The sequence below is a fragment of the Coptis chinensis genome, chromosome 1, assembly GCF_015680905.1.
Source record: "Coptis chinensis isolate HL-2020 chromosome 1, ASM1568090v1, whole genome shotgun sequence".
Taxonomy (NCBI): domain Eukaryota; kingdom Viridiplantae; phylum Streptophyta; class Magnoliopsida; order Ranunculales; family Ranunculaceae; genus Coptis; species Coptis chinensis.
The window spans coordinates 511,368-524,180 of record NC_141456.1 but is presented as its reverse complement, the minus strand read 5'-3'; the positions used below and the strand labels follow the sequence as shown (position 1 = coordinate 524,180).

At 35.5% G+C, this 12,813-nt stretch overlaps 1 protein-coding gene across 1 annotated transcript; it reads right to left on the bottom strand.

The window, feature by feature from the left end:
- Positions 1-6,658: 6,658 nt before the first annotated feature.
- Positions 6,659-11,875, bottom strand: LOC147521049 (receptor protein kinase TMK1-like). The gene is made up of 2 exons (XM_086581703.1): positions 9,325-11,875; positions 6,659-7,460 (listed from the first exon to the last, which is right to left on the bottom strand). The coding sequence occupies exons 1-2, from the start codon at positions 11,636-11,638 to the stop codon at positions 6,931-6,933; spliced, it is 2,844 nt and encodes a 947-aa protein (XP_086437829.1). The 5' UTR covers positions 11,639-11,875; the 3' UTR covers positions 6,659-6,930.
- Between the last annotated feature and the right edge of the window lie 938 nt (positions 11,876-12,813).

The window sequence follows — 12,813 nt, the reverse complement described above, 5'->3', positions numbered from 1 at the left end:
TTATTAAAAAAAATGTACTCAAAATACAAAAATACCGCACAACTTTAAAACCGAAATTATGGTTGATATTGATATTTTAAAATTCTGCAGAACTAACATATTTAGTGGAATTCCGATATTCCGTTTGAATTGAGCTATGATCATATCGCCTTTTCTTCAATTTTTTTTTATTTTGAAAATTTTTGTCATCTTTTCATTTGAGTTTGATATGAACAATTGTATATCTATTAATGGTCATCGAGTTACCCGAGTAGATTATTGTCATGTTCAAGCTAGACTTACTTAGTTGTACTAGCTAATAGTTCAAGCTCGTTTTTTGTGGTATATAGCTTCGATTTAGAAAGCACAAACTCAAGCTCAGAAGAATTCGCTTGAACTTTTGAATTCGAGTTTAAACTAAAAAAAAGAAAATCAACAACCAAGACTACAACTTCAAATTGAAGAGCATATTGTCTACTCTGAAAATAATAAGTAAATAAACTTGCATAAACTATTGCATTACAATTCTATGTAAGCTCAGAGTGCCAAACTAGTATAATAATATAATCCGGTACCTTTCTTCCTAAAAAAAATACATTAATTTTAGCGTTTGCCTTCTAATTAAGATATCATCAATGCATAGGGTTGTTATAAAAAAAATTGGGAAACCGAAAAATCAAACCGAACCGAAGTGAACCGGGTGAAATTAACGGTTTTTTACTTCCTCGGTTCAGTTGCTAGTTTTCAAAAGGCAAAACCTACTGGTTAGGTTCGGTTTTTTTAATTTGGGGGGTTCAATTAACCAATATAAACCGAACCAAATCGGGTGTTAGATATATATCGAAATTTTAGAGTTTTTTTATTATAATTTTTTTTTTTACTAAATGGTTCATGTTACTGAGCACTTGAAATACTTGCTTCCTGTGATTGGTGTTATAACTTGTCAACATGTATAAATTGACACCAATACTATTCAATATATTTATTAAAATTTACTTGGTTGGTGATCAGTAGGCCCATATATAGGGTTTGATTTGAAGCTTGATAGAAGACCCAAACCGAAAACCGAATTGAACATTCGGTTCGGTTTCACCTTAGTTTTCATTCAAGTTTGGTTCGGTTCAGTTTCGATTTAGACATACTTTTAGATAATAGAGTATATTGGTTCGGTCTATGGTTTCTATAGGAACCCGATAGAAACCGAACCGAGAACGATAGCCCTAGCAATGCAAGCAAGACTCCATCACTTTCACAAAAAAACCTGCAACAATATACAAGAATACATCACTTGAACTGTCGAACACAAAAGTTCCCTGATCAACCTTGTTCAATTTCTGATTGACTTTCGTTACCCTTGGTCATAGCCCAACTAACCAACATAGTCAAAGCTTCACATGTCTCGATTTTCATGAATTTATTATTTTTTCCCCTTATAGCATCACTTATGGTGGATGATTTTTCGTAATATTTGTTGCGAGAAACAAATGGTGGAGAATATAAGTATATTGTGTGGACATTTATAAGAAAGACAACTCTATGTGGTGAAACAATTGTTATCAAACACACATCTTATATTTAAAATTTGATCAGTCAACCTGCTATGTCGAAGATACAAATCCAAATTCAATAGTCTTAAAAAATATATTACTAAAATTACCAAAAAAAGAAAGAATGTATTACTAAATTTTTAACATTTTGGAAGACCTTTATCATTTTACTCTCCATTTATTTATTCATTATTATATATTAATGTGACTAGTATATTGGTGGACATTATTATGCATTTTAATAAATATATGATAAAAATTAGTGAACTAGTAGGAATAAGGTACTTGCATTTTAGACTTGTATTTTTAAATTTTTTATTATAATTTAAATTTTTATTATTTTGGTTATGCATAGCTTTATGTTTTTATCAAAAGAAATTATATAAAAAAAACGTTTTAGTCATAATTTGGGGCAATTCACAAATTTGGCGTTAAGGGTGGAATTCGAGCTAAACATCCTTTACAATTAACCAAGCTAAGCGAAGTTTTAAATTGAGCAACAGCCGCCTCATATTATTTAGCTCGAGCCCTTTTAAATGCCCAAACTCAACTCAAGAATCGGGTTATTTTACACTATAAATATGACTAACTTCATCAAATTCATTTGTTCCTAAGCTTTTATTGGAACCGGCTCATATATAAACGAAGCGAGCTCCAAGCCCAAATGCACTTTCGGCTCAAATTCCACCCTTATTTGGCGTTGCAAAGGTGCACAAGTGTACACCAATTTGGTTCTTTCTAGAATAAAAACGTTTGATGTACGGTGGGCTGGTGACTTTTTTTCTTGTGAAAAGTTCAACTCTGACAACTGTGTTAAATTTGTACTATTATGAGAAGCGGATCAGGTCTTCTCTCGTTATTAATGACCACGTGGCAATTCGTTGCAGCAAAAATGGGCTCAACATATTCTTTATCAGAAATTTCTTGCACCATTTAATGCAAGTGTAGGTTAAAGTCGCGACTATCTCACCATTTCAAAGGGCACCACCTTGCTGAGATTAAACTGATTAATACTCAATTACTCATATTGCCAGACAGCCAGTCAGTTGGCCGTAAGAAGTAAGAACTACATGCATGAAAATGTGAACTTTGGAGAAAAAAAAGGCCATTACTATACTAAAAAAACTATAAATTGGACTCTAGACACTTTCTTTAGCGTGTTTTTTGTCTAAAGAAAGACCAATATTATATTTTGATTCTACTCCAATTTTAACAACACATCACTTTTTAGGTGTATTAACTGTTTTTTAAACTTTTTATTTCTCCTTTTTACCCTTTCACTTGTAACTGGCAATTTAATTCACAAATAAATAATATAAAAATCTATTGTAGGCAGGCTGTAAGTGTGCGTGTCAATCAAGGGTGCGTATGTGTTGCTCCAAAATATACTGCAATCAAATAATACAATTGTCTTATATATATATATATATATATATATATATATATATATATATATATATATATATATATATATATATACGTCGACATACTATTCTAACATACTATCTTGACTTACCATATATAAGTTGTAGATTTAGATTGAATCTATCGGTCCAATCTCAGTTTGTTTTAACAAAGAAACATAAAAAGGTAACAATGTCATTTGAGCTTTTAAACAAAAAGTGAACTTTTTTCTTCCCAAACTAAACGTGTTCTCTTTCTCCCAAATTAACTATGCTCCCACTTCTGTCTCTATCCACAAAAAATGAACCCCTCTTGAAAAATCTCCTTTTCTCCATGGAATCAACTAGGTTGAATAACTAAAAGGTAAAATGGACTAACTAAAGAAACTACCTTTTAAGATCCGGGGTTTTTTTATAGAAGGATAGAGTTGGATTCTTTGTACCTTTAATTAATTTTATCTCTTCTACTTGTTCCACAACACATTTTATTTAATAGGAATTGAGTTCAATTGTTAGGAATTGAGGAAGAAACCTAAAGAGTCCAAGCACTCAAAGCTATAAAGCCTATTGGTTAATCTTTTACTAAGGCGTGTTGGAATTGAATTTCGGTCTCAAATACTAGTGCTTTAGATGGGGAAAAGTTTTGTTATATCCATAGTTCATGATTCCTCTTTAATAAGAAAATGCGAGCACTAAATTAGTTCATAATTGTATTGAGGTTTTATGGGTGTTTGAAATCAAATTCGAGAGGAGTATAAGTTTAAGCTTTACTCTTTAAAACTTTTCCTTCAGAAATTTTCCGGAAAATAATAACCTATGTTCATGGTATGAATGTATGGTTTAGCTATTTGCCTTTTGAAATCGATGAGTTTGTGGAGTTTATTAAGAATCTTCATCCATGGGATTAAGTGATGAACACTTGATTTTCCATTTAAAAGGAGGCTCTTGTTAAAGGTGTACCTCTTGGACACCATTGACATAGATATCCCTCCCCCAAGAAAAAGGAAACCAAACAATCCATATCCTTGAAAAACCAGTACAATCAATTCTAACTCTTTATTTGACGGAGCAATGGATGGAAGTCTTATAAAGTAAGAACTTCTTCTTCACACACCTCGCTCGAATGGTTGTTGCTACTATCCTTTGGTGTAGCCGGGTTGAACTGGTAAATAATATGGGTGTAGGTGTAATTCAGTTTTTGAGATATAGTTTTCGTGTGTGACTCAAAATCACAACGTTTCTCATTTGAATAAAAACAAGCATCAATGGTGATACCAGAAAGGTTTGCCTACTGTTTTTTAAATGGAATTCTTGTTTCTCAAACTAAGTTAAATATGAAATGTTAAATTTTGTTTGATCTAACGGTTTAGATGGTATGTCAAGATAGTATGTTAGAATAGTATGTCACCTCCAAATATATATATATATATATATATATATATATATATATATATATATATATATATATATATATATATAACTATTTGTCCTTTCACAATTTCACAATTTAAATTACATCAAACAAAACTTAAATATGTTATTCAAAATTATCAGAGATGCATTTAAATTGCTAAAGTTGTATTGAAGAAATTAATTATAATCAACATACCTTTTTTCCATTTTTGAAGTTGATGTTTTCCACATTGTTTTGGTCTCCTCAGAAATTCATCTCACTTTTAATTGGAATTTTGTAGATTTCGGATAAATTTTAGTTATTTTGATTAACCCACTACTCTTTTGGTAACTGATTTAATTCGTAGCCTTTTTTTTTGTTGGTAGTTGTTTCTTTAGTTGGGACTAATAAAAAAGGTCAAAATTGTAAAATTTAGTCTGAAATTTGAGACAGATATCAAATTTCAGTTTTTATGGAGGAAAAACGATTTTTTTTTTTGCTATTTTCTCTTAACTTAAGAAATTTGCGGTTGTGTATCTATACCCAATTTTCCCAATTTTCTGAATAAAAAAAAGAGAAAAAAAAAGGCCATTAAAAACTTGTAGAATAACCTTATATCTTGTACAAGTTGGACTGTTGGGCCTGAAGGGCTTTGTCTCAGACTGTCAGTAGACCAAAATAATTGGGCTGCATAACCATCGGAATTGAGTACTAAGCTGGACCCCGGCTTTTACTGTTCCAAGGCCTCAGCCCTCAAGTTGATGAAAACGTTTGCAACTTCGCAGACAAAAGTCAATTCTATTACGGTGTGCACAATGGCCCGACTGGGATTGTAGGAATTAGGCTGGGTTTGAGAGTGTCGTATGTTTCTGGGTCTGATTGTGCATTTCATAATTCATACAATGTAGCTCAAGATTAAAATAAGGCCCATTCAGACTTCTTAGAGAAAAGATCGAGCGGGGCTATTGACATTTTCAAGAATATAACTTGATAAATGAGAAGTGATTAGATAAAGTGTCCTAATGCAATCATTATGTGCTCAATTATTCCCATCACAAAATTGTTATGCTCTTTAGTTGGTTAGACATTTAGACCTGCTGATGCTCTCATAGTCTCATGTTCTTGCGGACTTTGCGGTAGGCCACTCCAATTCGGCAATTCCTTCTTCAATTCCATATTGATGTAAGCATGTAGCTGCATTTAAGACCAGTATCCATCTGACCTGCTACTCCGCCAAAATATACTCCTTAACTTTTGTTAGGGACAGCAGTTACAACTTACAACACCATCCACCATCCACCATGTCAGCCTACCAACCCACAAATAATCAATCAATTATCAATCCACATGCCGTCTTTGCCTCGTTCGAGTCTTTCTAACATTTTTCTAGAGAAAAGCTTGCAGGCAACGCACTTTCGCACTAAATGCCACATAATTGGTATTTGGTACATAAGTGAGTATACTGATTCCTTGATATCATTCCTTATTGTAAAATGCATAGATTTACGAAAAATTTGCCGAGATTTTGTGCTAAACCAATGCCATTGCCCATTTGTAATGCAAAAGACTATCTATTATTTAATGTGGTAATAGTTCAGCAGATGCCAATCACACCAACTGCATTCTATCATCAACATTTATTCAGTCACCAAGACCTACTTGTTCCCTCAAAAAGGAGTAGAGATACCCACTCCAGCACTACATGCCCAGATAGCCTACAAGATAAGAAGCCACATCCAGCTATGAATACATAAAGAAATTCCATATTACCTGTTAAATACTAAAAAAAATTACCCAATCTGCCATATGGCAAGCTTATAGAGCAGGAGACAGCAGTCATACTTTTTTTTTTGATAAAGAGCAGTCATACTTTTGGTATGAACTGTGACATATATATTCTTTTTCTCTGGGTATGAGCTGTAATTGGAGTATCTTCAAACCCGGAATCCACGCCAAATTATCGTGTAGGGAGAATAGTAATAGTGTCACATCTCACAACTAATTCCAAATGATTCCAAAGGCTTTTAGACGAACGAGAGCAACTCAACGCGGTATTGCTTGAATTGCAAGTTTACAACCCACTGTTAGTATAAGCCTTTAAAGGGCATATTTAGAAGGAATTCTACTGAGCAACGTTAATGACATTGGTTTTGCACATGTAACTATCTAAATTTTGATAATGATTTCTATACCTCTGTTCATTGTTCATTGTTCATTGTTCATTGTTCATTGTCCTACTGCGTTTTAAAGTGACAAGGGATATGATCACTTGCAGGGGACCCAATAGGCCAATCCTGCAACAATTCCATCCTAAAGAGAAAAGTGGAACAAGGAGAGAAAAAAAGATATGAGATTGCACATTTTGAATATCTGTCAGTTAATCTATTTTCTTTCCCACCAAAACCCCAAGCCAGAAAGAAAACTTTAAACACGAACTCTGTCCAAACTCAAAAGAAAATAATGGGACGCCGGGGGATTAGGAATACTAGAGACACAAGATAGATAGAAATAAACATCATAACGTAACTACAGTCTACAGGCAATGAAAGTAAAACTTATGAACACGACCAGGACCCTCTTCACAACACTCTCTTTGGTTGTTCTTCCTTCACCTCCCATCAGCCGATGTGAAGGAATCTGCAAAACCTGAAGGACGAAGAGGTATGCTGGTCTGGGTGTTATCCACGCTTCCCAGGAACGAATTTGTATCACGGTCCATAGAAGACTCCCCATCAAAAGCCTGCCACTTCTTTAGAGTTTGGGCTAGGCTCAAATCCATGTCAATAGAATAAATGTCCTCAGGATCGGTGTTTGATGGTTTCCAGAGCTCGACAAACGACGATAACACATTTACCACATGCCCCATGTCAGGCCTTTGATAAGGTTCTCTAGAGCAGCAATAGCCAGCCAATTCAGACACAGTACTGATGCTCGCGAGTGCGGCCTCATCAATGTCCATTGTAGGGTCGATTGCTTTGCGGAAGGTGTCTTTGTTGAGGTTCATTCTTCGGAACCATGAAACTAAGTGTACACTCTCTTCAGGTTGGCTTTCATCCAGGGCCTTCCTCCCGGTGATCAGCTCCATCAGTATTACTCCAAAGGCGTAGACATCCACCTTTGTAGTGACTCTGCCTGTCGCTGTACAATAACAATTAGTAAGATGTTAGAACTAGAACATACTCATTTGATCAACCTATTAATGCGGAAATAACACGGATCACTAGGCTCCGGCTTCCAGTGAACAACAACCTAACTGGCGTAGCATAGAGCTCCAATCAAAGATAATCCAAAGTTGATCTTAATTAGACAAAAACGGTTGAAACATCTAGTGAATCCATGTAAATAAAAGATAATGCTATGAGTTTTTTCTATCAGCACTGACCAAACACAGGCATACAAACTTGGGCATTACTAACTTCACTAGATATCTGTGGTATGAAACCACTACACTAAGAAGCTGGTGATACAAAAGGCTATGACCTTGGAGGATAACTCAGAATGGGTCAGGGCTGATATAGCAATAAAGCGTACTTCTGTTCAAGAAGCACAAGTTTTGGCATCACTAGGTGGCCTAAACATCAAACACATATTTTCACATTAATTAAGTGCGCTCATTCTCATGTAGGTCGATGCTCCATATCCCTAATAAGGGCACTGTCTTCTTAAGTTAATCTCAGCAATTCATCATCTAATGAATCAGTAAAGGAATAAACAGATAAATTTAGCGAAGTCCTGTTTTATGGCCCCTTACATGTTATTTTGTCAGTTTTACATGGAAAACCCAAGTGGATTCCTCACTACCCCATGTACTCCCCAGAAGGAAGAAACCATGTGTGAGTGTGTGACTGTTTAAGCTTCAGACAATTTTAATGCAAACTCTTGGGTCACCAAAATATAAATAAATAGGAGGTCAAGTGGTGGGAGAAAATATATCGAAACCTTGCTAGACTCAATCATTGGCCGTGCTTGTTACATGGGCTTTTCACATGCTTACTGTTGGGATACTTTGGCACCCAACCCACTAAGCCAAAATGGGCTATAGTATCCAACAAACCGGTGGTTCAATAATGGGCCATCATTGGCCTTCACCTCTAGTGTGCAACTGTTTTACTACACTTTCAGCAAACAAAAATGAAAAGGAAAACCACTAAATGCTTACGTGTTTTGTTAACTAAAAAAAGATTCTCATTTATATGAGTCTCAATAATCATATCCTCAATTACAGATGATATAATCATGCAAGTCACAAAATAAAGAAATCAAAACTTGTAAGTGTGTGTCCTCCCTCTCAATTCACACTGAAAATAGAAAAAGGAAAAAAAAAAATCCCCAGAAACGAGAGAGCAATATGAATAACTAAGGTTACAGGCATGCAGTTTTTAGGTATATGGTCATCCTCAAAAGCTAAATATGCCAGCATATTCCCATAAAATTTAGAAACACCATCACCAAAAATAAGGCCAAAATATCACCATCACCATCACAAGTTTGGGTAATTTCTGAAACCATAGTCAAAATATTCTTCGTTTAACAAAAACATAACTAGAGCTACTTATGAATCGCTAAACAATATTGTGTTGGAGCAGGTGCAGTTATAAACAAATAATAAAGCTTCTACAACTTCATCTGGGAACAACTCTCACAAACTTTATTACAGCTGGTAATTAAAACCTTCTTGTTTCATTGTTATTTACTAGTTTTATGTAAAGCTTACTTGGTACACTAGAGGAGAATGTAAGAACCAGGTTGCTTTTGCAAGAGAGCAGTGCTTTGAAGTGACATGTTGTGTATTAGCATAGGGTTGAGCTTCAAAATGCTTGAAGCATTTATACAATTCTTTTTTTATCACGTTTGGACACTCTCCAAGAAGGGCAGGTTTATCAATTGGTTATTGTTGTGCTGTTTAGATTGTCTATTTACGCTCACGGCAATGTTCCAATTAAACAGACTCATGCAAAATTCTACAATTTCTAATAACATATAAGACGGAGTAAATGACTACCTGCATATTCTGGAGCTAGATACCCAAAGGTTCCCGCAAGTCTTGTTTCAATAGAGGCTTTCCCTTCAGGAGCAAGTCGAACGAGACCAAAATCTGCAACCTTTGCTCTCATATCATCTCCCAGAAGAATATTAGAGGGCTTAAGGTCTCTGTGGATGAAGCTCTGACTAGTTAGTCCGTGTAGATACTCAACTCCCCTGGCAACATCCAGGGCAATGCTCAACCTTCTTGTCCACTCAAGTGGTTTCAGAAATTTCTCTTTCCAGCTAAAAAGGTGGTCGCTTAGTGTTCCTTGGGGCATATATTCATACACTAGGATTCTCTCATTCCCATCTAAACAGTACCCGCTAAGAGAAACAAGATGTCGATGTCTCACCTTGTTCAGAATAGCAATCTCAGATTTAAATTCAGTTAATCCCTTCTCACCCATGACACCAGATTCCATTCTCTTCACTGCAATTGTTGATCCATCATGTAACTGCCCTTTGTAAACGGTCCCAAAACCTCCACGGCCCAACACATTGTCTTCACTAAAATTGTCGGTCACGGTTCTTAGGACTTGAATGGTTATAACCATGTTCCCAGCCTCAACCATTTGGACATCACTCGGCCCACCGCTTGCATGGCTGTGAGTCTCACTAACTGCGCCTACATTTACGTTTGATCCAGCAATCGTGATTTTGACCATATCAGGATCAGACCCAGAGTTGTGAGGATGGACAACCATTGTATTGGGGCTCTGAACTCTACCAGACTTGTGTTTCTTCCTGTAAAGACAGTAACCTACCCCCGCAACCAACAGAACAAAAAATGCACCGCCGATTACAGCACCCACAACAACTCCAACATTAACTGACGACTTCTTTTTCCCAGGGCTATCACTAGGCGGTGTATTACCTGGACCCCGAGGCGGTGAGCCAGGAGAGGGAGGAGTTTCCTTCTCTACTCCAATCTCAGGGTTTCCATCCGTATTTATAATGCCATTTCTAAAAGAAGGGACCTTTCCGGTGAGCTTATTGTTCGACAGATCAAGTTTTGTTAGCACAGGCAGAGTCGTGAGCTCGATTGGAATTGTACCATACAAGTTATTGTCAGACAAATCAATTACTTGCACTGATACAATTGAAGAGAAATTAGGTGAAATTGTACCAGTCAGGCCCATTTTCTGAAAATTAATAACAGTAATGTTCCCATTGGGACATGAAATTCCAGGCCAAGTACAAGGATCATTACCTTTCCAATTCTCCGCAAACCTATAAGGATAACCCAGATTCTTTGCAATTGCCAGAAACGTGTTCACAGAAGGAGCACAGGCACCTACAGTATCCAAACAAAAACTATTCGTATTTGCAGTCATATCGACTTGTACCGACTTATCAAACACTGGCATAGGTCCTTGAAGATTATTATTGGTCAAATTAACAACTGTCAAACTCTTAAGCGACGTTAAACTCTCTGGAACAGGACCAGTAAACTGGTTATCCCTAATATTAAAATCCGACAAAGCTAGTAAACCAGACAGATCCGGCAAAGGACCAGTAAACACGTTTTTATTAAACCAAATTTCCTTCAATGAAGTCATTTTCCCTACCACATCAATAGTCCCCGATAAATTCTGCCCATTTAACCACAGGGAAACTAAAGACGATAAGCTCGAAAAATTCAAAGGCAATCCACCTTGCAACTGATTTCCAGCCAAATGCAATTCAACTAAATTAGGAAAACTATCTCCATTAAAAAGCCCAGGAATATTACCAGATACATTCGCGTAATTCGCAGAGAAGTTACTCAAACTCGAACAAGTTTGAAGACTAGCAGGAATCTGCCATGGCTGGAACGGAATGTAATCCATCGCGACAACTGCTAAAGTAGTAAGCCCTTGAAAGAAATCAACTGGTATTGAAGTAAACTGATTCTGACTAATAAGTAACTCACGTAATGAGCTCAAACCATTTAAAGTAGGAAGTGGACCAGAAAGCTGAGTTCCTCTAAGCTCCAAGTGTTCCAACGCAGATAAACTGTTTAAACTATCAGGAAGTGTTCCAGTAACAACTCCTCCTCCTCCTCCTGCACCAACTTTGATTTGAATACGAGATACCCTTTGGTTTGTACATGTTATTGATGGCCATTTACATGGATCTGGGTCTGACCAATCTAGTTGTGATGGAAGTTTAAGACCCTTCTTTAAATCATTCATAACTGTAACATCAGTAGTAGTACCTTGTGCAACTACTACTTCCCCTTGTAATAAAGTAAAAAGCACAAGTAAAAAAGCTAACATATTTGAAAAACAAAGACGGGTCTTCTTCTTCATTGGGTAATGAAGAAGAAAAAGTTATAAAAAACCAATCTTTAACTTTCCAATGTAATGAAATGGAGGTTTTTGAAGAGCAAAAAAACAAAATGGGTTTGTTTAGGTAGATTTTTGAGAGGGAAGCATTGCTGGGTGTGTGAGAGAGAGAAGCGGCGGAGATAATGGAGACGGAAGGAAGGAAGGAAGGAAGAGTGAGAAAAGAGGAAGGGGAAATAATAAGGAAGGAAGGGGAAAGACAGAGAGAAGAGAGTTGGCAGGCACATGTGTGGCCCAAGTCGAGTGGGGCCCATTTTGTTTGCACATGGGCTTTGTGGGTCCTATTTTTCTTTATTAAAATGGAAAACATCATACTTTGGGCCTTGTTTTAGGGTAATCAGTCGATTACCCCTTGGTTAAACTTTAAAGAGTTGCACTGTGCAACACCAATTTATATATTCAGTAATTCAGTGCTGGCATACTGCAAGCCTGTTTAATGGAATTCTAATACAGTATTTCAGAATTTTAGATAAGTAGGTCCGACTCTCTGGGACATGAAATCCTTGTTAGTAAGTAGGGATACAGCAAAAATTCGTTATGGAAATAATTCGAGAATTATTCGGTGATTTAAAAAAACGGTATAATTAAATATTTGATAAAAAATTCGCAATACGATAATTATGCGGTGTTTAGTTAATATCCGTTTTAAATGTTTGGTTACAAAAATTCAGAAATAAAAAATTTGTGATATTATGTTAGTAAATATTAATAATAGTTGCCATTCTTTACACACATAACAAATATATCTAAACAATTTAGCTACAAAAACATTGAAACCAATTGAATTGAATGGTTCATTCAGATACTTTCATTTATTTGTTTTTAGATTAAAATTAATGTTCAAATTTCAAAATATACACACACTATGACATGACAATTTAAATATTGTCTAAAAAATATAAAAACAAAACTTTTGAATTAATTTATCACTAAAAATGTAAGAGTGAGGGACTTAAAGTAAGAATGAAGACATAAAGTATATAAAAAAATAACAAAAACGCAACCGAATTTTCATTTATTTTTTATTTTTATTTTTTTTAGCCGATTTTTTGAAACTTTAGCAAAATCCGTATTATTCGTTTCAAGGCAAAAAATCACGAATCTTTCAAACATTCAGAAATATTATATGTTTTGCCCTT